This window comes from Carassius auratus, chromosome 38 (assembly GCF_003368295.1).
Source record: "Carassius auratus strain Wakin chromosome 38, ASM336829v1, whole genome shotgun sequence".
NCBI lineage: Eukaryota > Metazoa > Chordata > Actinopteri > Cypriniformes > Cyprinidae > Carassius > Carassius auratus.
Genome location: NC_039280.1, coordinates 6,736,112 through 6,763,541, shown reverse-complemented (window position 1 = coordinate 6,763,541; position 27,430 = coordinate 6,736,112). Strand labels below are relative to the sequence as shown.

Sequence of the window (27,430 nt, the reverse complement as noted above, 5' to 3'; positions counted from 1 at the left end):
AGCACCGGTTTTCCCATCCTCTTCCGCACAGCACTTCAAGCACACATACTCCTGGTCCTCCTTTTCCATCTGCTGAACTTTAGCCAGATCCAGACCCACACAATCCCCATGAAACCAGTCATCACAGCGGCCGCAGCCCACCATAAACCTACTCAACAAAACAGACAACAGCACAGGTCGGTCTTCAGCCATCGCTTTGAGCAAATCCATTCAGATCTAACATGAGGCTTTTCTTACTACCAATTTATTAGGGTTTCTGCAGGTTTAATGTAAATGACTTAAGACAAAATAAAGAACATTTAAGCAATAAATTGAAGGTACCAATAAGTCAATTTGGTATCTAAACATAAATGTCTAAGCACCACACAAAGAGTTGTATTAGCAACACTTCAAAGTTGCAACAGATCAATGTTTAAATTTCAGTTTGTATCTCAAGTAAATGCATCTTGATTTAATAATGACCGTAAAAAAGGTTTTAATTTATAAATCTCTAGACTGATGTTTTAGTGCACTTCCTGCAGTATGTTATTATAAAGATCTGACAAAAAAAATTTTTGTACACATCATATTTAAGGTGTCTAGTAATAATATATAAATTCACATATATTCAGTTTGTGGAGTGTGGTCATGAGTAAACATCTTGATGGTCACAACAGTGATCAATGGGATAACCATAAACTTAAGTATTCAATATAAATCCATTTGCAGTTGTTAGTGAAAATTACACTAAAATGTTGCAATGACAAAATATTGCACTTAAAAGTTCAAATGTTAAACAATTTACAATACTGATGTTGAAATACTGGTAGCATTAATATAAAAATTTGATGATGTATTTTGCAAGAAAGTAACAATTTTGAAAAACGGAGCGTGTATTTCTTTCGTTCTTTATCTCAGTATTCCTGTCAATGTTGTATAAGGGTTTTAATGCATAATAGTTACCCTAGAATGTGATCTAACAATAGCTGGCCTAAGAAAATAAACAATTTTATGACACATTATCCCACTGGTCACAATCGTGATTGACCATAAAAAACTATTTCACACATTTAAAAAAAAAAAAAAGGTTAGGGTTCCTAATGACACATCATTTGTATTTTTCATGTCTTGGAAAAATTTGTGATTAAACGGATGTATTGACCTATGTACAAAAATGTATTGACCTATGACCACTGGAATAAATGTAGAGATAAAAGTTGACATACCGGTTGTTGTGAGGTTTCTTGCATGATCCGCAGTGCTTGCTGGGATCCCACACAGTCTCGCTTTCAGGAGGAGGCTCGCCCTCGGCTTCCTTCTTCACCACAGGGGCATTGTCAGGGATAAAGAGCTGCGGCTCCTCTATCGAGATGCTCCTTGAGTTTCTACTCTTGTGTCTTTGCTGGATCTTCTCTGGCTTCTTGATCCTGACCTTCTCCTGCTCCTCTTCTCCCTTGGCTGTTTGTCACAGGTGGGTTTGTTTTGTTTACAGGAGTGGGAGGATGCTGTGGCTTTTTCGAAGGGTGAGGAGACTGGACTGGACTTGACACCCGGACCAGAATCAGATGACAGTTTCCTGCTGACAGTCGGGGACACCGGGACAGGTGGGTTCACCGTTTGGTTGCATGATGTCCATCTCTAATCTTTTGTATTTTTGAGGGTGATTTAGGAGTGACTGGCCCACCTGGACGTTTCAAGCCAACCTTGACAGGCTTTCCTTTGAGACTTTCTGGGCGGCCAGTATGTATCTTTTGTCTCTGGGATGTCTAGAGACTTTCTGCAAGAGCCCTGGCCTGGTGAGATGAGATGGTTTATTTTTGGCAGCTGACAGAGCCTGTTTGTGTTTCAGAAGCTTTTTGACTGCAGGTTGAACTGCCGTGCCGTTCTTGTTCCCTGTTTTTTGTGCGCTTAGCTTCCGGGTCTTGATTTGGTCATTCTTTTTGGTGTCTGTTTGGTGTGGTGTTTTCAATGCTGGGCTTGAGTGACTTGGTGCTGCTGTTAGTGTCTTGTACTTCATTAGGGTTCACATATGGCCCAAAATCCATAGGCATATCGTCACTAGTTGACTGGCCGACGCTCACTTCCCCCGACAACCTCTTGTTCGGAATTAACAACTTCCTGTGTGCCATCATCTTGAGTTTGTTCCAAATTGAGTGCAAGGCCATCAGCAGCAACACCGTCATCCTGGAAGCCCAGAGACTGGAGAGCGCTAGTGCTAAACGATCCAAACGCTTGCGACGGGCCAGGAAGCAGTTCGATTTTGAAGCCCCCGACAGTAACAGTTAATCGACGTAACACAACTACTGGATTCATAGAGGAGTCGACCTCATGGACTCCAAAACGACGGCTGAGCAGGGCTTCTCTTTTTGCATCAAGGCTTTTATCTCCACCTGGGTTTGTGCTGCATGTTGCCTCTTGCTTGTTACTCCCAGCTGCTTTTCGCACAGGACCTGGCCGTCTGCCTTTAACACGACCGCGGCTTGCTGAAAGAGAAAAATGGTTTCAATACTCTCAAAGTGGCAAAACAGAACAGATGAGCAGTCATACACCGCAAATGGGCAAAAATATTGGTTTAATAAGACTTTAAACCAAATCATCATTAAACTTTATTAATATCCCAATACAGATATTTAAACAATATCAAGAGAAAATCAAAATGAGGGTGAACTGGGAAAAACTGTCAATTAATTTTTATTTTTTGTTCAAACAGTGCAAAAAACTACCCGTCTCAACAACATAAAGACCCTTTGTGATTTCCTACAGCATTTTGTGGCTCAGTGCAATATTTATTCTACATGCATCACTGTTTAGACAAAAAACAAATCTTGAATAAATGTCTTAATAGTTTTAAACTACTTTTTTTTTTGACAAGTTTACATAATTTACATTTTAACTTTTTATTGTAAGAATTAAATGTAACTTATAAATTGCATTTTAAAAAATAAAAGCTTCACCAAAATAAAAATAAAAAAATGGACAGCTGCAAACAATCAGTGAACTTATTAGGGTTACTTCTGAACCTTTATTGCAAGCTGATTCATGTGTCCATGTTGTTATGTGCACCTGTTTGTCTCCTCTGTAAATGTCTTCTGCCCTGTGAGAAATTGGACTGACTGTGTTCTCCTTCGGATGGACTCTGACTAACACCTGCTGTTGTCATGTCATGATCTGCAGCTGCAAAACACAAAGTAGTTCAATGACAGACCTTCTTCTAAATTAACGCACAAGCAGACTTCGAAAGCAACTACTGTACCTGTTGAGCTCCCAAGCTTAAAACTGACATCTTCATTTTCTAAGAGATGAAACTGGGCGCTAGCAGACCCAAACATGGGATCTTTGTCACTGAGCATGTTCTTCAGTGAATCTTCGGGTTGGCCGTGACCCGCTTCAAACTCCTCACTAGCTTCACATTCCAGGTTCTGTCCGAGCAGTAAGGAATCATCCAACTGGTCACTGGGAACCAGATGATTGAATGGGCCACCAACTATATCCATGAATGCCTGCACTGTATGGTTTGCTCTGGGAGAGTAAAACAGGTAATTGTTATAAATGTATCTTGAACACTGCATTATCTTCTAATGTTGGGTATTTTGACATAAGTTGGATTGATGACATTAACTCCACATTGTTGTTGTTTGGAGCCATGACTTTAAGGTATGTTCTTAAATTAAGCTTTAACGCATTCCGGTAACACTTCATTTTAAGGTCTCATTGTTACAGTGTAATTATACAAATAAGTACTGGGTGATATATTAATTAACTACATGTACGTACTATATGATTATAGTTTGGATTAGGGTTACTTGCATGTAATTGATTGTGCTGCGCATTATGTATTGTTATAATAGTAGGTGTAACAAGAACACCGTGAAACCTGAAATTAACTATTTAAAGTTCCATAAAAAAGAACAACTTAAAATCAACATCAAGTTGTGTGCCTACAACAAACGCACCGCGTAATAGGGGGGAGAAAAAAAACTTTATTGTTTTCAAGTGTTAAGAGTAGACTGGTGTTTTATTTTGGCTCCAGATCGCTTCGCGTGCACCGACAGCTAGAGCACGCGGCCCCCAGCAGCTCACACATCCATTGACTCTCCCTGAGCAGAAAATGTAGAATTTTAAAAACGGCGTTAGTGTTTGCAAAAAATGCATTCGCCGTTTAAGCAAAGCACGGCATTAAAACCGCCTCACAAAACAAACACGCCACCAAACGCTTCCGCGGGCCTTAACCAACCAGTCTGCGTGCATCTCACCCGCTCACCAGACCGAGTAAAACTCACTCTTATCAACCCCAAGCGTTCGACACCGCCTTCCAAATGTGCATATACAGTTAGCGGCACATTCGACGCGGTTTTTGCACAAACTCGACTCACGTCGCGTGCACCGCTCGAAGGCCTCGCGTTAAACGAATTGAGCGTGCACGCCCACTCCGGGCTAGATAAAACACTCACCGCGTTTGTCACTGTGATCGAAGAGCCAGTGCATAATGGAATAAGGACTTGTATTATCGCTTACGTTGTTGGGATGCCATTCGGGTTATCGTTGTCGTCAATGCCACAACCTTTTCCGCTTGGGTACTGTGGTGGGACAAGTAGTACTTCCTGTTGACCCTCCGAGCCAGTAAACGTGTGACACGCTGGATCTGTCGACAGGGGGCAGCGTGATCTAGCACTCGTCATTGCTTTACCGGGAGAAGCGTGTGGTCAAGCATGTGCAGGATAGTATTTCAACAAATAATAATACAATTATAGCACGTGTAATGGAAAGCTAAGCAAACAAACAATTGTATGTTTAAATAAATAATTGCATTCATTTATTTTTAAGTAATAACAATTAGGTCACAAATTTAAGCACACGTTTATGGCGTTGTCACATGGTGCTTGTTACTTTACTCAGCGCTTCTCCGGACCGCCAGTTACGCTCGGATGTGATTACTAAATAAACCATTATTGTAAGTAACTTTCTACTTATTTCTGCTTTTATAGTTGATATAAAATATTTTAAATAATGAATGTAAAAGATGGCTAATTTGTGAGCATGTTTCTCCAAATAACGCTCTCAGATTTGAAGGGTTTCTGATCAGCCAAGCGCCTCCTGGAGGAATACAACTGCTCTTGCAGTAAACCGTTACTTTCCAAAAATTAATAGAACAAAGTATAATTACATTGAGAATGGGACGCACGGGATTAAATAAAATATTACATCTTAACATCCAACTGTCTTGTGATCATTGTCAGAGGAAGAATCAGTGGACCACAATATGTCGACTGCCAAAAATAGCTACATCACAGAAAGAACAAAAATTAAAGTAGTAAGTTAGGTGAAGCATATGAAAGAGAAATAATGCGATTAATAGAATAATTAAGTTTAGTAAGACGATCTCTGGAAGAAGTAGTTGCTTGCCAACAATAACAGCGATTCTAGGAAACCGAAGCGTCCTAGTTTCGTTTTGTACGTCACTGGGGCGTGGTGAAGTCTAAACGTGTCCAAGTCACGAGTCTAAAAAAATACTGAAGTGTGTGCCGTCGATGGCCGTTCTCACGTTGTGTAGTTTAATGTAAGTTAAACTCTTCGAAAGCATGCCATGTGAGTACCAATTATTATTATTATTATTATTATTATTATTATTATTATTATTATAAACGACACAAAGCAAATATATCCATGTTTCTCTCGTTGTTTTTATTTAAAATATTTTATATTTCAACTTCAGCTCTATTCACCGTCATCGGTATTACAGCTGGGGCAGGTAAGTAGTAAGACCAAATGTTTTTCAAAAACAAATACCCTAATGGTTAATCCCAAAACTAAAATTTGTTGAAAATCTAAACTTACTTGCCTTTAGGACGTCCATAATGTAGATGAGTTCTTTTAAACGAACAGATTTGGAGAAATTTAGTAGTAGTTCTACATTTTTTTCTCTCTCTCTCTGTCTGTCTCTTTTAAGATTGTCAAAATAAGAGTTTAAATATCTCATAAAAACATCACAATAACTCATAAGTAAACAGTAAGTAATCAATTAAGATGTTTTTAACTTCTTCTCTGAAAAAATGATCAGATCAGCACAGTTTACAAGCTAAAACCGTTCTAAACAAATATGAATTATGGACTGGTATTTTGGCCAGAAGTTTCTTTTTCCTTTCAAACATCACAAAGTGTATGCTAACAGATTGACTGGATGCATGTGAATTATTTTTGGATTATTGTTACATTTTTATCACTGATTTGGTCTCCTGATCTGACGGCACCCATTCACTGCAGTTAAACCATTGGTGAGCAAGTCCTGTTTCTCCAAATCTTTTCTAACGAAGCAAAACTCATGGCCAGAGAATTATTTTCATAATATTATTTTAAATTTTTTTACTGAAAAATGTTATATTTGGGTGAACTATTCCATTTAAGGGTAAAATGCTAGTTATTAATTTAATAATTTAAAAGACAAGTTTTCACAGAAATATTTTGATCTATTTGTTCATTTTCATGTTGATTAGCTGGTGCTGTACTTCTGACCCCGGTGGCACTCGGGATCGCTGGTTTTACGGGCGCCGGTATCGCAGCAGGCTCTACGGCAGCTGGCATGATGTCATCAGCAGCCATTGCCAATGGGGGCGGTGTGGCTGCGGGAAGTTTGGTTGCTATCCTCCAGTCAGCAGGTATTTACCAGTTCTTTAGGAGTATAAACGAGCAAAGCAATCAAACATTAATTAGCCTTATAAGCTAGAAGTGTAACTGAATTTTTAAGAATCATTAGTACCTGATTAATGTACATGGAACGGTTTGCATTCTGTCCTTGTTTTCAGGTGCTGCTGGTTTGTCTGGAGCAGCAACAGCTGGTGTGGCATCTGTGGGTGGTGCCACAGGAGCTCTAGTAGGTGGAGCAGTTGATTTGTTCAAGCGAAAATGAGAAACGCACTGGAGTCCAAAGAGCTTCTGATCACAGCCAGCTACTATGAAAAGAGTTTAGCACCAGCTTCTCTGTGTTTAAAGTAATTGCTTGTAGCTTGATTTTAAACTTTCATTACATTTTGAAAATAAGAATGTAACCACCCGAAACACATATAGAAAAATCTGTGATTTGCCACCTTTGTTAACAAAATTACGGGGTCGTTCTAAAGCTCCAAGTCACATTAAAATGTGGTGGTAAAATGTAGATTAATGTTCTAACAGAAATTTTACATTGTATTTACATCCTGTTCATTATTATTATTATTCACTGTTTTGCAAAGATTCTGAAAAATAACTATTTTAAATGAATCCATGTGGTGATCTTGTGACCAGTTACATTTATAGACACTTTGCAGTCCACAGTTACTTGCAAATGATGAACAGCACAAACACATGTATTTAATCAAGGAGAGAATAAAGTTTCAATACAGAGTTTTGAAGCTGACCAGAAGGGTACAGTACACACAAATATTATCTTAAAAATAAAGGTTCTTTATTGGCATCTGTGGTTCCATGAAAAAATGTGTAACATCCTAATGCACAAAAGGTTCTTTATAGTGGGAAAAAGTTTCTTACAACAATTCAATTGTTCGTCATATAATAACAATAAGGGCTTTTTAGAAACTCATTGAAAGGTTCTTTGGGGAACCAAAATCAGTTATTCCACGGCTTTGCTGCAAAAACCCACATCAGGAATCTAAATGGCTTCCAAAATTTGAATGTATTTTTTTGAATAGCTTCTAGAAAAACTTTGCTCTCAAGTGTTCTTTGATGTCATTAAAGTATTGTCTACATAGAAACTTGATGGTTGCTTCAGTACGATTTAAAAGGAACATGATATATTCAATACATTTGATACGATTGATCCTGGTAGAGTCTGGTTTTTATCTGAGCTGAATGTCTGCATTAAAAACAAAACCAGTTCACACTACCAGAACAAACACTTGTTACAGGGTTTGATATATATATATATATATATATATATATATATATATATATATATATATATATATATATATATATATATATATATATATATATATATATAGCCCCTCCGCTATACATACATATTTAATTTTTTTTTTCTACCGTACCAAACATACATACAGTGTGCTGCACTTAAATTCGTAAGGGGAAAAATGTAAACAATAAACCGACTCTGATTTCCGGCAACGGTTGAGTTTCGGTTTTGTTACGTCATTATTCTACTTGTGCACACTGCCCATTTGCCCAAGAAGAAGAGGAACAAGGGGCTTTTGTTGGGCAGCAGATTAAACACAAATCCGTGTGCATGAAAACGTCATTGTTCTGTACGATCTTTTAAATCATGAAACGCGGTAAGTAGCGCAAAATTTAGCTGCTGGAGCCAGATCCATAAACGTAGCCAACGTTAAGACTGTGTCTTAAGAACTAGTTTGACGAACTAGCAATTTCCAAGGGGTGATCAGTCTATATTTTTCATAACAAATAAGAATATTCTACCTTTTCATAACTGAATTTATATAAAAAGTTATGACTAGAAAAAAAGAGGTGAATTAGGACACCCAATAATAGACACCGCCTGTCTTCCTCCATTTTTGACTTATTTATCAGTAAAAAAAAAAAAAAAAAAAAAAGCTACATTTGGGTAGGAGGTAATGTATCTCTCTAATCTTTATCAATATTTTTTGTCAACAGGCAACTAATGCAATGAACTTAAAGCATTCCAATAAAATTAAGGGTTTGTGCAGTTTGTTATATTAAAAAAACCGCAGTCATTTAATCATTTTTTTAATCCATTTTCAGGACTGTTCACTATCATTGGGGTCACAGCTGGGGCAGGTAAATGTGTTCTGAGGATTGTTTTGTGTAAATGAATGCATATCAGTTGTGCACATGATAATTACTTGTGTTTATGTCCATTAGTTGGTGCGGTTGCATTGGCCCCTGTGGCGCTCACCATGGCTGGATTCACCTCTGCTGGTATAGCAGCAGGGTCTCTGGCTGCCAGCATGATGTCATCAGCAGCCATCGCCAACGGTGGTGGTGTGGCTGCGGGAAGTTTGGTCGCTCTCCTCCAGTCTGCAGGTATTCTTTATAAAAAGTCCATGTGCCTATGCCCATTCTCTATTTGAAGGGAAGTGTTCACAAAAACATAACAATTGTAATAATTTTGTGACTCCTTTGTCATTCCCAAAATGCCAGAGAAGATTTTTCAGATTTGTGGTGATTTAAAGATTGTATTCTCTGGTCAGGTGCTGCTGGACTGTCTGCAGGTGCGGCGGCAGCTGTGGCATCTGTGGGTGGAGCAGCAGGTGCTGTAATAGGTGGAGCTGCAGATTTGTTCTCTCATTCCAGGAGTCCACCTTCACTTGAGGAGGAAGATGATGGAAATGAAGAAGAAGAAGAGATAGAGATGCTTTTTTTTGGAGTCCAAAGACCTTGTGCCAAAATAAGGCTTTTGTTAATTAATAACTCTAATAACGATGTATTTGTTTTTACTTTTATTTAATTTTTTGTTTGAGCAATTTGTATTTGTGTGCATGTCAGTTTTATGCTTGTGCAATTAAAATGTGCATGTACAGTAAAAAGAGATAACTTTTTTTATTAATCAATTAAAAATATATATATTTTGCCAAATTCCAAAGTATCACCTTTTAGTATGAGTGCAAGAAATTGTAATTAAAACTATATGTGTCCTTGAATGTCATACTTAAATCTTTACAGCAGAATTTGGTTTTGTCAGATATTTAAACTCATTTGCTACCTGCAATTATTTCGCCTGCTGCAATCTGACCAGACCTCGCCATTTTTTGTTAGTCTTTTGTACAGCTTCTCTCAGCAATGTTTGTCATCTGATAGCAATTTTGTCCTTGTAATTTAACTAAATAGTAAGTAAGCAAATAATGAGTCATAACAATATCTATTTGCCTTCCTCCAATGTTTGTCTAAAGTTCTGCCCTGCTTGTGGGTTTTGTTTCCTTTCGTGAAAAGCATCCTGTTTTTTATTTATTTATTACTGCAGGTATATCAGTATATATATGTATTTCAAATTACCATTTTGATCAGGCTTCAATGTTAAGGTTGAATAATTTAATTTTAATGGCATTAAAAAGGTTATTAGTCAGTTATTAAAATGGCTTTTTTGAGAGTTTAGCCGATAGTTTCATATATATGTATACATTTATTTTGTGTGTGTGTGTGTGTGTGTGTGTTGATGTTTATGAAATTTGCTTTGTGAATCGTTTCGTTTTCTGAAAAGGATACACCCAAAGACCTTTAAAACTCCAGCTCTCACTACTCACAAGCAGACAGTCCAAGGCTGATTCGAGATTACTCAGGATGGATCCCTGTAAGTACACGGCTAGCCTAATAACTGGAATTCTGCAGAATATTTCATATTTATCAATCGCAGACAGTTAACATAGGACTATGTTCGTTTACTTCTTAGGTACAATGATAGCAGCTGGCGCAGGAGCAGGTAAATAAAATGCTGAATGTCTTTTCGCTAGATAGAAGCCATGATTTTCAAGTTCTGCAACATTTTATTAGAATCTAAACCTCTTTTCCAAGGTCGGGCTAAACGGTTCCAGTTATGTTTCCACTCGAGTTCGGTTCGACACAGCACGATCCGGAACTGTCCGCTATGCGTGTGCTGCTGCTCAGGATTGATCACTTGTGTTTGTTGTCTGGCGACTAGTTTCTCTCTGCAGCTGGCTAAAGATTTTTTTGAGCGAAAGCTGTTTTTGAGCGAAAACACTTGCTTTACCAAGGCAACGACTGACGCACTTTTCCACGGGCTCTGTTATCAGCCACCACTTGGAAGACGAGTGAAAAGTTATAAGTCTTCATGGTGTTCGCACCTGTAAACCTGTAAAAACCTGTAAAAACATCAAAGGGCAGTGCCCTTAACGCACACTAAATCCACACCCCAGAGCGGCATTCAAGGCTGACTGAGTGTGTATACCGTCATGCATCATGTTGTGGAAATAAATCGCGAGACTTTTTGCCAGATTGCAAGAGGTCACGGAAACCTTTCCCATGTACAGTTAAATATTAATAATAATAATTAGATATTACATATAATTTGGTAGCAAGTGCTAAACAGTTTATTGCTGCATAGATTAGCATTTATTTTTATTACAACATTTGGAACTGCTTTTTATCACTTAATTAGAAGCACCACAAATTAAAATTCTCATGTTATAGGTGCAACTGAACAGACATTTAGAAGTTGATTTTAAAATGCTAAGTACTTAAAATTTGAAATTAAAATAAAGCTATGTAAACACTTGCATTTTTACAACACTAACTGTGTCCCATCAGGTAATGAAAAGTTTGACACACACTTGTGGTCTTCATCCTCACTTGGGACAAATACACAAAATACATCATAGTAGTCAAGTCCAAAGACTGCAAGTGTATTTGGCTTTTTATACAGTCTATGGTATTTTGACAAGGCTTACATCGGTTGTACACTCAAAGTCAGATTGAATTGTGGGTAAAAACGAAAAAAGTAGTGGATGTAGGGAATGAAGTTGTTCTCTCAGAATTCGGACAGCACTAACAAAATGGATGACACCCGATATAGTGCACTATATGGATAGGGAGCGGTTTCGAAAACAGCTAAAAAAAAAAAAGAATAGAATACCCAAGACATTTCACTTATATAGTTTTAAACATAGACATATAAATAATGTATAGAATAATGCTGCTTGTTTCAAGGCACTTCAGGAGACCTTTAAACTACAAAAACGTTTTGGGCCGATGGTGGAAAAGCAGCTTACGTTTCAACGCAATGAACTGTTGCAATATGTTAGTCTAACACAGGCTAACTGTTTTAAGTGGCTTTTAAATATTTATCCATCTGAACCAGTAAGGTTTTAAAAAATATGCCCTGTTTCCACCAACAGTCGCAGCCGTCGTTGGAGCTCCTGCTGTTCTAGCAGCCGCAGGTTTCACCGGCGCAGGAATTGCTGCAGGTTCTGTTGCCTCCTATTTGATGTCAGCTACTGCTGTCGCTAACGGAGGAGGGATTGCAGCTGGATCCGTGGTGGCAGCTCTTCAAGCCGCTGGTGTGCCCATATTTAGAAACCTTTGCTATTGCATGTGATTTCCTTCTATAGGCTACTCTGTGCGATTTCAAGTTAAATGCGACAAAGCGGGCTGTTTAAGCTAGACTCTGTGTTCACACTGGGTTACAGCACACAGCTATAGTAGCCTACTTTATTAACGGGACACTATTTGGAATGACACTGGTCTGGTGACTGTGGCCACACCTAAAGATAAATGTAAACAAATATTATCAGTTTTGAATTTTACACACTGAGTTAGCTTATAAATTAATAGATTAGAATATATGTTTTGAGGTTTGTTAAATATATTGCTAAATATGTTTGTTTAATGTGATAATAAACAATGTAGGTTAATGTGGGCCCACTTTATCTGAAAAGACATTTGTTTATAGATTTATTGATTGGCCTATATTGAAATAAATAACGTGTAATTAAATAAATAAAAAATTGCTGTTAGCCTTTTTTGTTAGGCTATACATAATGCTGAATACATTAATGACACCAGGTAATGTACTTCACGAAAGTCCACTCTATATTGAAATATTCAGGATCTGTGAATTCAAGAGAAGGCCCTGCATTCATGTATGAATTCTGTTATAGAAATCTCATTTGGAATGACTTTTGGTCAATGGTTTTTAAAGAATGTCATTTGTTTTTTCAGGTGCAGCTGGAATCCCTGTTGCAGCTCAGGCTGTGATAGGTGCCATAGGCGGCACTCTGGGTGCAGCTGTGGGTGGACCATTGGTATGCAGTGCAGGAGCCACAGGTGAATACATTATATACATTATTTACTTATTTGAGTACTGATTTGGTTTTGGTTTTTAGTTTTAGTTTTTTGAGTACAATTAAGATTGAATTATCTTAACTGTATAAGCGCTTTTTAACACTGGCAAAAGTTTTGGTTTTAAGTTGAACATTTGTTTATCCAGCTAATAAGAAAAATGTTTTATAGGAGCAGTCTGTTTCATATGATTTTTGTTATTTGCTATGGTAGCTCTGGAAACATGTGTGATCAAAACAGGTTCTAACTAATGTTTGTTTTCAAAAATCAGGTGCTGTCACAAGCGGAGGTATCATGGGAGCTGCTGTGAGCTCAGTTGCAAGGTTAATTGGTAACTGCACTGCGTAAATGCCCCAAAAGGCCCTTGAGAAAATGTTGGGATTTATGAAGTCAGACATAACATTAATCTAATCTACGACCACAATCACGGGCAGTTTTTCATATATAATAATAATAATAATAATAATAATAATAATTATCCTCTGCTGTAGATTCTGTACTAATCTAGCTTTCTATTTTAAACTTAATGTTTTACTTAACAGACTGCACACATTGTTTGCTTCTATGAAATATTGCTTGTGATGTCTGTATAAAAGCATCTGCTAAATAGGTAAATGTAATTATAACAAAATTGTCTTGGCTAACATTGTACATCAACTTTGTCTTTGAGGGGAAAACCTGTAACATTAAGAAGAATTTAGATTTGTTTTATATTTAATGAAGTTCACATCACTGATTCTGTAACTTTCCATTTTTAATATTGTTAAAATGCTTTAAAACGGTCTCAGTTTTATAAAGCACTACATAAGTAAAAATGTGACTTTATTGAAGTAGTTTGCAACACTGTCATAACGTTGGTGTTTACAACATATTAAAAACATTATAGATGCACTTTGTTCTATTTCCTGGCTTTATGCACTTTATACATTTGTTGTGTATTTCTTTGTGGATACAGTAGGCTATGTGGCAATTTTAAACTCATTTATGGGGCCTACAACCTTCCATATCACCTGACCATTACTGTGCACAAAAGTCTTTGGTAAAGCGTCTGTCAACTTTAAGATGTCCATTGGCTGAGGTTAGGGCTGCACGATAGTGGTTAAACAGATAATCACGATTATTTTGATAAAAAAATATAATCATGATCATGACCATAGCCAGCTATGAGGTCACCAAATTAAAACACCAGGCAGAAAGTGTATCCTTAAAGGAGAAAAGCTCTGTTTGGGACTTAAACCTCTTCACATCTAGCAACCACAAGCATGAACGTTATTGAAGAATTGCTTGAGTAAAGTCAATTTAAGATGGATCCAGTTAAGTTCTAATAGAACTGTAGAATTTTAAATGTTTGTTAAATGTTGTTCACTTGTTTTTCTTTTCCTGAGTGATGCTTATTGGAGCTGGTGTAGGAGCAGGTAAAAAGCAGGTTCTGTTGCCTCCTCTTTGATGTCAGCTACTGCTGTCGCTAACGGAGGAGGGATTGCAGCAGGATCCGTGGTTGCAACTCTTCAAGCTGCTGGTGAGCCATATATCAGGGCAAAAATGTATGTACCCTTTTCAGTGGTGGGCGAAAAGACTAAATATTTCACCCCGTTGTCTTACGCATCGGACGATTTCGGTGACATGGAGGTGTGTGATGTCGTTAAAACTATGGATGCCAACCGAATTTCTCCTAACCGGACTTCGGCTGGGGATTTGTGCTTTCCGATAGACCGTCACGACGGAAGCGTCTTTGACCGGTTGGGGAGCTGTTTGTCAAGGGCGCCCAGCCCACGGAGTTTGGACAGCGGCACAACGCAGTTGGCATATAAACAGGTTGGAATTACTGGCAGTTTACTGGCTCTCCAGTATTTCTCGAATCTGCTGATCGGCCGTCATGTGCTGCTCAGATCAGACGACACAGCGGTTGTGTCATGCCTGAATCATCAGGAAGGATTACGCTCTCGCCCCCTGTGCAGGCTGGCGAGACATGTTCTTCTTTGGTCTCAGAACAAATTTCTGTCGATCCGAGCTGTTCATGTCCCCGGAATTTTGAACTTCGGAGCGGATTTGCTATCCAGACAGGCTCTGGAACAAGGGGAATGGAGATTACACCCCCAAAAAGTGAATCTCTTATGGCAGATTTTCGGAGAAACGAGTGTGGATTTACTCGCGTCGAGCATGACTACGCATTGCCCACTATGGTTCTCCCTATGCCCCCATCGCCCCTGGGCTTGGATGCGTTAGCTCACAGTTGGCCCAGGACCAGTCTGTATGCTTTTTCCCCGATTCATCTGATCCCAGCGGTATAATCCTAAATACGGCTGGACAGAGTGGAACAGCTGCTGCTGGTGGCTCCGCAATGGCACACGCAGCCGTGGTTTGCGGACCTGATCAGTCTGTTAGTGGGCTCTCCATGGAGTTTCCCCTCAGACAGGATTTATTATCACAAGCACAGGGACTGATTTGGCACCCGAGGCCAGATCTGTGGAAACTGTGGGCGTGGCCACTGAGCGGAGTGCATTAGTATGTCCCGGTCTTTCAGTTGAAACCACTGAGACTATACTGAATTCTAGAGCAGCTTCTACGAGATGCTTATATGCTTTCAAGTGGAGACTGTTTACGACCTGGTGATAAAATCGTAATGTGGATCCAGTTTACTGCCCAGTGGCTTCAGTGCTGGAGTTCCTTCAGGATCGTTTTTCGGATAGAGTGACGCCAGCCACTCTAAGGTTTACGTGGCAGCCATTTCAGCTTACCACGAAAATATATAGACGGTACCTCAGTGAGCCGTCATCCACTGGTTTCTCGTTTCATACAGGGTGCGCGACGGCTGAGGCCTTTTTTCGCCCCGTGCGAGTTCCTTCATGGGATTTATCCATTGTGTTGCAGGGTTATCAGGGCATCTGTTGAGCCCTTGGAAACAATACCGGATAAAATCCTGACTCTGAAGACACTTCTTCTTATGGCTTTATCCTCCCTCATGAGAGTTGGGGATTTACAGGCTCTTTCTGTTTCACCCTCGTGCATGGAATTTGCACCGGGCTCTGTGAAGGTGTTGTTGCGACCTAGGCCTAATTATTTTCCTAAGGTCGCATCTAATCCCTTTCGCTTTCAGCGAAAAGGGTCCTGGAGGCTTTATCCCCTGCTGAGGCAGGGTCAGGAGATCTAAGTCTTTGCCCTGTAGAGCTTTAAAGACTTATGTGGATCGTACAGCCCCATGGCGTGAGTCTGACCAGCTGTTAGTCTGTTTGGACATAAGAATAAAGGCCATGCGGTTACAAAACAGCACATGTCCCATTGGCTGGTGGAGGCAATATCTTTAGCCTATGAGGCGCGTGGACTCGCTTCGCCCTTAGGAGTTAAAGCTCATTCCACGAGAGCAGTGGCTTCTTCTCAAGCTTTTATCAGTGGATTTTCTATTGATGATATCTGTGCTGCGGCAGGTTGGTCCTCACCGAGCACTTTTATCAAGTCTTACAGTCTGGATGTGAGGATGGCTCCTGGCTCCCGGGTTCTCTCCGCTTGAGCAGATGCTTCCTCGGATCCCAGCTATCAGGTACGTCAGGCGTTATGGTATAGCGTTCCCATATGTGGTGACGTCACCGCAGCATCGAAGTGACCTATGAAAGGGAACATCCCGGTTACGTATGTAATCATGGTTTCCCTGTAGGGAACGAGATGCTGCGGTCCTGGCCGTGCCGTACCTTGATAGCATTCCTCTTCTTCAGTCATGAAATCTGAGCGAAATGGCGCACGGCACCCAGGTATATGATGCGTACGCATGCGTAGGGCGGTGCCAAGCGATATTTGGCCAATAGGATTGGCGGGATGGTATAGGGCTTCAGACATTCGTCACACCGAATGTTCCCATACGTGGTGACATCCCCGCAGCATCTCGTTCCCTATTCAGGGAACCATGGTTACATACGTAACCGAGATGTTATCAAACTAAATATTTTTATTACCTTAATCAATGGGACTTTGAAATAAGGTAACTTTGTGGTAACCACCATTTAGACTAAAAGGTTCTTCTATGGCATTGTGAAACACCTTTATTTTTAAGAGTGAAGACATTTGAGCATCTTTCCTATTTGTGGACTTCAGTTCAGCCTTCAATACCATCATGCCTGACCTTCTCTCAGACAAACTGACCCAGCTTTCTGTGTCCACTTCAATCTGTCAGTGGATCACCAGCTTCCTGACAGACAGCCACTATCACAATCAACACTGGGGCTCCCTAGGGTTGTGTTCTCTCAATGCTCTTTTCACTGTATACAAATAACTACACTTCAAAGGACCGCTCTGTCAAGCTTCTGAAGATTATGGATGACACTACTGTCATCAGCCTCATCAAAGATGAAGACGAGTCTGCTTACAGACAGGAGGTTGAGCAGCAGGCTGTCTGATGCAGTCTTAACAACCTGGAGCTAAACACTCTCAAAAATGTATCCATATCAAAAACCTATCCTGGGCAACACCATCTCACAGAATCTGAAGTGGGACACTCACATTGATTCCATTGTGAAAAAGAGCAGAGACTGTATTTCCTCCACCAGCTGAGGAAGTTTAACCAGCCACAGGAGCTGCTGAAATAGATCTACTCTGCCATCATTGGTCCTGTGTTCAACTATAATTGTTTGGTTTGGTTCAGCTACCAAAACAGACATCAGAAGACTACAATGGACAATCAGGACTGCTGAAAAGATGATTGGTACCCTTCTACCCAACTCCAAGAACTTTACATCTCCAGAGTAACCAGAGAGTATAGGACCCCTCACACTCAGCACATTCTCTCTTTGAACTGTTGCCCTCCGGCCGGCCGAGAATAGTTTTCCTTCCAGGCCATATCGCACCTGAACAACATTCTCTCATTTTATGTACTGTATGTCTGCACTTAGTTTGTATTTTTTGTACTGGAAGCAATAAGTAATGTAAAATGGGGCTCTAACCTTTCTACATTTTTTTTAACATAATTTCTGATTCATATTTAGTTATGAAAAACAATAGTGTGTTTTCAAGTGTCTGCAGTGGAATATGCAAATGCTTATATAAGCATGGCTTTATTCACATTACTGACAACTGAATGGATGATTTTGCATGTATTGGCTCACATGATGACGTAATGTTTAAAGATGGTAATGTTAATGTAAATGTAATGCAAATGGGAGAAAATCATACTTAACTGTGCCAAAACGCATGCAATTTACTTAAATCTGAATTTTAAATCTCAATTTCAAAACAAAACAAATTGTAAAAAAAAAATTGAGAGAAAAAAATATTGAGAATTTAGCCAAAGTGATTAAGGAAATTATGTTTAACGCTAGGTTTGTACAGTATATGTAATTGGTTAAAATCTGTACTTTAATCCAGTTTATCAAACTAAATATTTTTTATTACCTTAATCAATGGCACTTTGGCAACTAGATTTATCGCTTATTTTACTTTCAGGTACATCATTGTTGGTTCGTTGTACAAATATAGAGCTATTGTTGTTGTCTTACATGCTGAGTGAAAAACCCTGCTGCTTCAAACACTTCACCATCATTCTGGTCCCCAAAAAAAACCAAATCATTGGACTTAATGACTACAGAACTGTCCCTCCCACATCTATGGTCATGGACTCTTAAAAATAAAGTTGCTTCAAAAGGTTCTTCACTGCGATGCCATAGAAGAATCATTTTTGGTTCCACAAAGAGTCATTCAGTCAAAGTTTATTCAAAGAACCATCTCTTTCTTACTTTTTATAATCTGAAGAACCTTATTTTACCAGAAAGCACCTTTTGTGAAACAGATGAACATTCTCTCATTTTATTTACTGTATGTCTGCACTTAGTTTGTATTTTCTGTACTGCAAGCTCCTAACACTAATTTATTAATTAATTTATAAATTAATTAATATTAAAATTTATTAATTAATTTATACTAATTTATTATTAATTTAACTCCTAATTTATTCCAAATTCCTTGTGTTTGTGTGTGAACACACTTGGCAATAAAGCTCTTTCTGATTCTGATTCTGACATAGAACACCTGCATCAAAGAAGGCTTGTGGATTGCTTTAGAGGTTCCTCAGAAATGTTTAGAAGTTGTGTTTAGAAATCTTTGAAGATCTTCTGAAGAAATCCACAAACCAATCTGTGGTTGGTTTTAAAAGTTAAGAGCAGTGGTAGCACTTTATTGTACAGTCCTGTTCCCCATGTACATACTATGTACTTATTATAGTAATTACAATAAATATGTAATAACTAGGTACTAACCCTGAACCTACCCCTAAACCTAACCCTAGCCCATGTAGTTACCTTGTATTAGCAGAACCTTCTTAGATAAATACACTGCAAGTACACAAACTGTCAAATAAAGTGCAACCAGAGCAGTTTTAAAATTATTGAGCTCAATGGAAAACGTTTAGGTTGTATGTGTCACCAGTATGGATAATTACAGATGTGGGAAGAAAACAGAAACAATGGCGGTTGTCATTCTTGTAAGATCTAATGTTAAAATGCAAATACTAGCAGAACAATAACATTAGGTATTTAGTAATAAGGTAATAACGTCATATTGCCTGCGTACATACCCATACCTGCCCTACCCTTCACCCAGTGAAGGATGTGTCAACAGAAGTAGCCTACATAGATAACACCATGTGCTGATGCAGGCACATTGTAAAATACGTCAGTGAAAATCAAATAGGTTTCTTTTTCCCTGGTAGCACATTTGTCTGCAAAAACAAATGATTTTAAATAATAGCAAAGTACACACATTGTTTAGACTACTCTGAGAAGCAAATATGCTGGGTTAGCATCCCAGCAGGTAGTTTCATGTTTGCTTGAATGTTTCTTCTGAAAACGATAGCCTCAAGCTTCTGTTACTAAGACAACTTTCTTGAGGGTGTCAGCAAGCTAATTTATCTACTTTTGAATTAGGCTATTACAACAGATGTTGTTTTTTATTGTTCACTTTTTACAATTTCATTTTTATGAACTGCTTTTTGACAGTCATTAATGGAATCATTAGTACATATTGCATGAATACTTCAGTCTTTATCAAATTCATGTAAAAATAACCCTTACGGAAATGTGTAACTATATGCCAACCAATAAAATAATGTGCTAGATGTTGTTTTGGCTTTGAGTTGTTTCCTAAAAAATAACTGAGAATATTTTTTGTAGGCCTAGAGAATTTACTGTACTATATCGACACAATCTTTAAAATGTGTGTATCATCATCCTCTGACTTTGACAATAGTTGGTGCCACAAGTGAAACTGCAAGTCATATTTCTATCGCTCTGTGTTTGGGACAAAATTAATGGCTGTATCAATATATTAAATTAATAGCTATATCAATATATTAAATTAATAGCTATATCAATGTAAACATGTTCAGCAGTTTGTCAGGGTGCTAGAGCAGAAATAGGCTACATCCATTTAGGGCTGCACTCTTGCAATCCCCAAGCACTCCCATCGGGGGATTCCCCGCTGTACAAAAGGTAAGCTTAAAGGGGCGTGTCAAAAGGGTGAGAGAAGTTTTACTGTGTTGGCCAATCAACTGTAAATATACTTTTACGTAACTTCCTTTAGACAAGAGAAGGTGGCGGCGATAAGACGTGAGGTAATTATTCATCATACGTTTATCTATACTTTATATATCACAAATATGTATATTAAAATACCGTAAGTTTGTTACAATACAATCATAATTATTCCTTTGCATTATATCTTGCAGCTGAAGTAATTGGTTTATTGTAGTTGACAGACATATGTACATTGAGACAAAACGATGAACGCATCGACGCCGAATCCTTCAGAGTTGATAGTTTATTTCTGCGTTCTTTTTGTGCAATACAGTACAGAATAAATACTGTAAGTATAATAATTATTACCATCTCTGCTATTACAACTGAACTAAGATCGGTTCACAATCTAAGACGAATAGACAAAATAAAAAAAACTCTAATTTAGAGTTTGTTTCTACCTTTCTGCTAGGCATCAAACTAATGCAAGTTGCCAACACACTGGTTGTGAAGAACCCTATGTTCCAGAGAAACATAGAAAGAAATGACTGTATAAGTTACATTGTTTTTAATCCATTGATTTGTCTATATCAACATAATCACACACAATATTGTAGTAACAATATATTGTAATCTTTATTTGTGAGTCATTGGAGACATTGAGAAAGCACTGAAGGAATGTCTGAGGAGGATGTACTCAAAAAATACTCATACTTCAGATTGTAGTATGAGTATGATACTGACTGTATATTGTGACTCTCATACATTAGCCTTCTAAGCCTTCATTAGCCTTCTGCACTGTATGTAGCTACACTGTCTGAGCCAAAGAGGACGAAACAGAATTTGAAAAGTGTTTTCTTTTTTTTTACCTCATTATTATTATTATTATTATTATTATTAATTAATTTATATATTTTTTTATTTTTATGTAGGGGGACCCTGCTACACCCTTTGCTTCCATACAGCTGATGTATACTGACTGTAAAATGGCAATCGTAGGAGGAGGGCTCAGTGTGGTGACAGAAGATGGAATAGACGTGTGCCAGTGCACCAGCCTTGATGAAGCCTTCATAACAGCCTTCTGGATGTATTCTGCTTTTAACATTGCATATCCAACACACCTGAGAAAGACACTGACTTTCCTTCAGAGGCACATTGTCAACATTAGAAGATGGAGACAAGCACTGCCAGTAACTTTCCTCTGAATTATTAGCCTTTTGTCTTAGATCCTCATGCATCAACTGTACCATTGCCCAAAGTGCACTCCAAGAACACTCTTTTGAAGTTAATCCAACATGTTGGAGGTGTACATGCACATTAACCAAATATTAGTATAGATGAGTGCCAGTCAACGTTTTTGTGATTCCATTCTTTTAGAAAACATGCACAGGAAGCATATGTACTTTTGGTACTCAGTGAAGAGTCAGCAGTACGGTTGTATTATAATATAATGGAGAAGGGTCGGGCCGCAGACTTGCACTCTCTGACTCTTGCACTTTTTATTTTAGATTTTATTCTATTTATTGATTACTTTTTGTTTGATTCTCTCAACATGATTTTTTTCTTTTGTGTAGGTGGTTGAATGAAAGTCTATCAGTCCAGATTTGAGGAAGACATTACAGAGTGGAGTTGGAGCTCAGCAAATGTGGGATGGCTGTAGATACCTCACTATCTAGCTAGCTAGCTAGCTAGCTATCTATCTATCTATCTTCTTTTTTTTTTTCTTTTTTTTTTACTTGAATTGGTGACTGAAACTGAAAGCTAAATAAATGTTTTAGTGGATAAAGCTGTTGCAGTTTGCTTAATTATTTGATGTCACTTAAAATAAGGTTACTAAACTCTTCCTTTTGGCACGCCCCCACCTTTTGGCACGCCTATTGCCCCAGGCTGCAACTACCCCTACTTGGCAAAAGTGGGCGTTTATCACCTTGTGGTGATAATGGGGAAATAATTAGGTTTATTACCTAATTAATGCAATCTAAAGGTGCGTTCGACCAGAGGTTCGTCTTTAAGCAGCGCTGCACATAATGATCACTGTATGACATCAAAGTACCGCGAGAGCAATAAGATTAATGAAGAAGAAGGAATGAAGAAGCAATAAGATTACTTTCCTGCAGAGACCTGCTGATTTCCGGCAACGGTTGAGTTTCGGTTTTGATACGTCATTATTCTACTTGTGCACAGGAAGAGGAACAAGGGGCTTTTGTTGGGCTTCAGATTAAACGCAAATCCGTGTGCATGAAAACGTCATTGTTCTGTACGATCTTTTAAATCATGAAACGCGGTAAGTAACGCAAAATTTAGCTGCTGGAGCCAGATGCATAAACGTAGCCAACGTTAAGACTGTGTCTTAAGAACTAGTTTGACGAACTAGCAATTTCCAAGGGGTGATCAGTCTATATTTTTCATAACAAATAAGAATAATCTACCTTTTCATAACTGAATTTATAAAAAAGTTATGACTAGAAAAAAAGAGGTGAATTAGGACACCCGATAATAGACACCGCCTGTCTTCCTCCATTTTTGACTTATTTATCATTAAAAAAAAAAAGCAACATTTGGGTAGGAGGTAATGTATCTCTCTAATCTTTATCAATAATTTTTGTCAACCGGCAACTAATGCAATGAACTTAAAGCATTCCAATAAAATTAAGGGTTTGTGCAGTTTGTTATATAAAAAAAACTGCAGTCATTTAATCATTTTTATCCATTTTCAGGACTGTTCACTATCATTGGGGTCACAGCTGGGGCAGGTAAATGTGTTCTGAGGATTGTTTTGTGTAAATGAATGCATATCAGTTGTGCACATGATAATTACTTGTGTTTGTCCATTAGTTGGTGCGGTTGCATTGGCCCCCGTGGCGCTCACCATGGCTGGATTCACCTCTGCTGGTATAGCAGCAGGGTCTCTGGCTGCCAGCATGATGTCATCAGCAGCCATCGCCAACGGTGGTGGTGTGGCTGTGGGAAGTTTGGTCGCTCTCCTCCAGTCTGCAGGTATTCTTTATAAAGTCCATGTGCCTATGCCCATTCTCTATTTGAAGGGAAGTGTTCACAAAAACATAACAATTGTAATAATTTTGTGACTCCTTTGTCATTCCCAAAAATCCCAGAGAAGATTTTTCAGATTTGTGGTGATTTAAAGATTGTATTCTCTGGTCAGGTGCTGCTGGACTGTCTGCAGGTGCGGCGGCAGCTGTGGCATCTGTGGGTGGAGCAGCAGGTGCTGTAATAGGTGGAGCTGCAGATTTGTTCTCTCATTCCAGGAGTCCACCTTCACTTGAGGAGGAAGATGATGGAAATGAAGAAGAAGAAGAGATAGAGATGCTTTTTTTGGAGTCCAAAGACCTTGTGCCAAAATAAGGACTTCTGTTAATAACAATGTATTTGTTTGAGCACTTTGTATTTGTGTTCATGTCGGTCATGATTGAAGATAACTCCTTTTTATTAATCAACTAAAATTTTTTATTTTGCCAGATTTCAAAGTATTACCTTTTAAGTATGAGTGCAAGAAATTGTAATTAAAAGGATTTGTGTCCTTGAATGTCATACTTAAATCTTTACAGCAGAATTTGGATTCGTCAGCTATTTAAACTCATTTGCTACCTGCCATTTTTTTTTCGCCTGCTGCAATCTGACCAGCCCTCGACATTTCAAGTTAGTCTTTTGTAAAGCTTCTCTCAGCAATTTTTCTTTCATATAATTGAACTAAATAAAAATGTATAGGCTATGCAGTAAGCAAATAAATGATGAATCAGAACAATATGATATATTTGCCTTCCTCCAATGTTTGTCTAAAGTTCTGCTCCATTTGTGGTTTTGGTTTCCTTTCTTGAAAAGCATCCTCTGAGCTATCAAGGTGAATAACCCAGAATTTAGAACAAATCAAGAATATACTGATTGGAGTTTTTTTTTTTTTTTTTTTTTTTTTTTTTTTTTGACTATTCCTTCTGAAAAAAAATAAGAATATAAAGTATATCTGACATAATTTCAAATGACAATTTTTATCAGGCTTCAATGTTGAAGTTGAATAATTTCACTTAATTTACATTAAAAAGGTTATTTTTGTCAGTAATTGAAATGCCTTTTTAGGAGTTTAGCTGATATTCCTATATATGTATACATTTATCTATAAATGTGCGTGTGTGCTAGTCATGTTATTTCAACCATTTACCATTTTAGTGTTAATTATTTCTGGATATCCACTGGCTTTTGTGTGTGTGTGTGTGTGTGTGTGTGTGCGTGCGTGCAGTGGGTGTTGAACTTAAATTTGCATTGTGATGAATCTTTCATTTTCTGAAAAAAAAAGGATTCACCAAGACATTTAAAATTCCAGCTCTCACTACTCACAAGCAGACAGTCCAAGGCTGATTCGAGATTACTCCGGATGGATCCCTGTAAGTACACGGCTATCCTAACTGGAATTCTGCAGAATATTTCACATTTATCAATCGCAGATAGTAAACATAGGACTATGTCCATTTACTTCGTAAGTACAATGATAGCTTCTGACGCATGAGCAGGTCAATAAAATGCTGAATGTCTTTTCACTAGATAGAAGACATGATTTTCAAGTTTTGCTGCATTTCATTAGAAACTTTTTAACCATGGTTCTCTAACCATAAAGGCTGGTGTAATTTGCCCCCTGACTAAGCATTTCAAGAATTTAGGGCAAACATTTATATAATCAAGGGCTGAGTGTTGAACATGCTGTCATAACTTGGAATGCAAATGCAGTAAGAGACTCTGAGAAAATCGCTTTGTTATTTTCATCCCACGTTACTTTTGACCTCGCTCTCCCCTACACTGCAATAAATATGCGTTTATCTGTTTCCACTAAAATATGTTTATCTGAAAGTGAAGTGACATTCAGCCAAGTATGGTGACCCATACTCAGAATTTGTGCTTTGCGTTTAACCCATGTTTGCTGCCTTCCCCAAGGGCACTTAAGTCATGTTATTGCCAGCCTAAGATTCAAACCCACAACCCTAGGGTTAGTAATCAAACTCTCTAACCACTAGGCCACGACTTCCCACAACTTATCAGCAAAACTGCATACTTTTAATTTAAAATAATCACAATTCTATTTGGCCAGTGTAAAAGAATGAGATCATCTAAAATATCTGAGAACTATTTGAAACCATTTTGTTTTTATGGATATTTTCATGTATTTATTCTAAAACATAGCAGGGATACTATTTCCCTACTGTCTCTGTGTTGAACATTGTGTCATGTGCATGGGAATTTGCATGTAAATGATATGTAAATGAGGTTATGCATAGTAAAACAGCTCCATATACGGTGATTTCGATGAAGAGATGAGTTGGAAATGCACATACGCACAATCTTCCTGTCTTCTTTGCGCAGGTTCTGGTCTGTGCATGGTTTTATAAATCTGAAAACTTTTGGCCGTACGGACCTTTTGTAAGTGAGACCCCAGAGCGGTATTCAAGTCAGTGTATGAAATGTTTTGAAAGGGCTGTACTTGATCATCTGACTGTAGGTGTCTGTTTTCCAGGAACCCTTGCAATATTCAAAGATCTGTGAATTCAAGTGAAGGCCCTGCATTCATGTATGAAATTTTTTATGGAAAGCTGCTGGTGAGTCAGATATCAGGGCGAAAAAAAAACTTTAAATGGCCAAACAACATTTATGTATGCTTGAGGGCAAATACACAAATCCATCAGTTAACAACTGAATTTATGTCATCAGGTGCTGCTGGAATCCCTTTGGTAGGTCAAGCCATCGTGGGGACTGTGGGAGCCGTGGTGGGTGCCGCTGCCAGTATGGCCAGCAACTGTACTCAGTGACCAGTTCATTTTATTGAATCAGCCTGCGTTAAAGATGCTGTTTATAGCACTGACAATAGAAGAAGAAGAAAAAACATATTAGATCTTTCCATCATTTCTTTAGCTATCATAAACCAATTTTGTGTAATAAAATGTTTCATTGAGTTACTCTAACTGTCATCAGGAGAATTTTGTTGAATAATGAAAAGGGGTTTCTTCGATTTCCGCACAAGAGTAACATTCTGTAACCATAGGCACTATTTTTCATGTGGTCACCAAAATAAAAGCTTATAAATAGGGTTCTTCGAATGGGTTCTCCACCACAGGTTTCCTACAGAGGATTGCTTTCCAAAAGTTTCAAAGTCTTTTGCAAGCACCATGTATGTGTTTGCAAATCTTTTTGTTTGGACCTGCACAATATGTATGTAGAGACCTTGTTTAGTAAACCTAATAAACAATTGAAATAATGTGTATAGATGTATTTTGTCTTTTTGTTAAGCTTTGTCTCTGTACATCTGTCTCACTAATTACAGGGTTCTTGTAACTATGTAACTCTATGAAGTTCTAACTTCACAATTGCAAATCAATAAGTCATGTTAAATGGGGCTCTAACCTTTCAATTATTTTTTAACCTAATTTATGACTCATAGTTTTTAACAAAAATTGTGTGTTTTCAAGTGTCTGCAATAGAATATGCACATTTTTATATAAGTATGGCTTTATTCACATTACTGACAACTTTATAAATTATTTTGCATGTATTGGCTCACATGATGACGGAATGTTTAAAGACGGTAATATTAATGTAAATGTAATGCAAATAGAAACTTTTACTTACATGTGCCAAAACACAAGCAATTTACTTAAATCAGAATTTTAAATTTCAAAACAAAACAAATTGTTACAAAAATGTTTAGAGAAAATTTTTTATGAATTAATGTAATTTGATAAAATCTGTTCTTTATTCCAGTTTATCAAACAAAACATTTTTCATTACCTTCTTTCAGATACATCAATGTTGGATAACCACAGATATGACATATGCCACTGCAGGACAATACATTGACAAATTATTTGCTAATGAAATCATATGCAAATAAAATCCCTCTTACTTGATAAAAAACATGATAAATGCTCAAAAGAATTGTATAAACATACAAATATAGAGCTATTGTTGTTGTCTTACATGCTGAGTGAAGATCCCTGCTGCTTCAAACACTTCACCATTATTCCGGTCCCCAAAAAAAAAAACAAATCAATGGACTTAATGACTAAACATTGTGTCATGTGCATGGGAATTTGCATGTAAATGATATGTAAATGAGGTTATGCATAGTAAAACAGCTCCATATACGGTGATTTCGATGAAGAGATGAGTTGGAAATGCAC

General features: G+C 37.9%; 3 protein-coding genes and 1 pseudogene across 6 annotated transcripts; 3 read left to right on the top strand and 1 right to left on the bottom strand.

Moving 5' to 3' along the window:
- LOC113057473 (uncharacterized) overlaps positions 1-5,310 on the bottom strand; it is a 5,437-nt pseudogene extending 127 nt beyond the window's left edge.
- Positions 5,311-5,450: 140 nt separating this feature from the next.
- Positions 5,451-7,718, top strand: LOC113056825 (interferon alpha-inducible protein 27-like protein 2A). Its single transcript, XM_026223720.1, has 4 exons — positions 5,451-5,565; positions 5,693-5,728; positions 6,471-6,632; positions 6,780-7,718. The coding sequence occupies exons 1-4, from the start codon at positions 5,559-5,561 to the stop codon at positions 6,881-6,883; spliced, it is 309 nt and encodes a 102-aa protein (XP_026079505.1). The 5' UTR covers positions 5,451-5,558; the 3' UTR covers positions 6,884-7,718.
- A 383-nt stretch (positions 7,719-8,101) lies between these two features.
- Positions 8,102-26,511, top strand: LOC113056822 (interferon alpha-inducible protein 27-like protein 2A). Of its 3 annotated transcripts, XM_026223715.1 has the most exons (7): positions 8,102-8,261; positions 10,166-10,255; positions 10,355-10,384; positions 11,817-11,978; positions 12,640-12,744; positions 13,031-13,082; positions 21,185-21,710. In XM_026223715.1, the coding sequence occupies exons 1-7, from the start codon at positions 8,252-8,254 to the stop codon at positions 21,219-21,221; spliced, it is 486 nt and encodes a 161-aa protein (XP_026079500.1). In that variant the 5' UTR covers positions 8,102-8,251; the 3' UTR covers positions 21,222-21,710. The 3 variants fall into 3 exon arrangements, with proteins under 3 accessions (XP_026079500.1, XP_026079501.1, XP_026079502.1); XM_026223717.1 differs by lacking the exons at positions 12,640-12,744; positions 13,031-13,082; positions 21,185-21,710 and adding exons at positions 14,186-14,278; positions 25,965-26,511 and having other exon boundaries at positions 8,122-8,261; positions 11,817-11,885; XM_026223716.1 differs by lacking the exons at positions 10,166-10,255; positions 10,355-10,384; positions 11,817-11,978; ... (1 more) ...; positions 13,031-13,082; positions 21,185-21,710 and adding exons at positions 8,710-8,745; positions 8,830-8,991; positions 9,159-10,059 and having other exon boundaries at positions 8,117-8,261.
- Positions 22,266-24,022, top strand: ifi27.4 (interferon alpha inducible protein 27.4). Of its 2 annotated transcripts, none has more exons than XM_026223719.1 (4): positions 22,266-22,392; positions 22,970-23,005; positions 23,088-23,249; positions 23,416-24,022. In XM_026223719.1, the coding sequence occupies exons 3-4, from the start codon at positions 23,123-23,125 to the stop codon at positions 23,613-23,615; spliced, it is 327 nt and encodes a 108-aa protein (XP_026079504.1). In that variant the 5' UTR covers positions 22,266-22,392; positions 22,970-23,005; positions 23,088-23,122; the 3' UTR covers positions 23,616-24,022. The 2 variants fall into 2 exon arrangements, with proteins under 2 accessions (XP_026079504.1, XP_026079503.1); XM_026223718.1 differs by having other exon boundaries at positions 22,270-22,536.
- Positions 26,512-27,430: the final 919 nt, after the last annotated feature.

Coding starts and splice junctions, on each gene's coding strand:
- LOC113056825 (XM_026223720.1), top strand. Junction 5,729..6,470: donor CGGTATTACAGCTGGGGCAG/GTAAGTAGTAAG, acceptor CATGTTGATTAG/CTGGTGCTGTACTTCTGACC. Junction 6,633..6,779: donor TGCTATCCTCCAGTCAGCAG/GTATTTACCAGT, acceptor CCTTGTTTTCAG/GTGCTGCTGGTTTGTCTGGA.
- LOC113056822 (XM_026223715.1), top strand. Junction 10,256..10,354: donor ATTACTCAGGATGGATCCCT/GTAAGTACACGG, acceptor TTTACTTCTTAG/GTACAATGATAGCAGCTGGC. Junction 13,083..21,184: donor GCTGTGAGCTCAGTTGCAAG/GTTAATTGGTAA, acceptor ATTTTTATGTAG/GGGGACCCTGCTACACCCTT.
- ifi27.4 (XM_026223718.1), top strand. Junction 23,006..23,087: donor TGGGGTCACAGCTGGGGCAG/GTAAATGTGTTC, acceptor TTTGTCCATTAG/TTGGTGCGGTTGCATTGGCC. Junction 23,250..23,415: donor CGCTCTCCTCCAGTCTGCAG/GTATTCTTTATA, acceptor TTCTCTGGTCAG/GTGCTGCTGGACTGTCTGCA.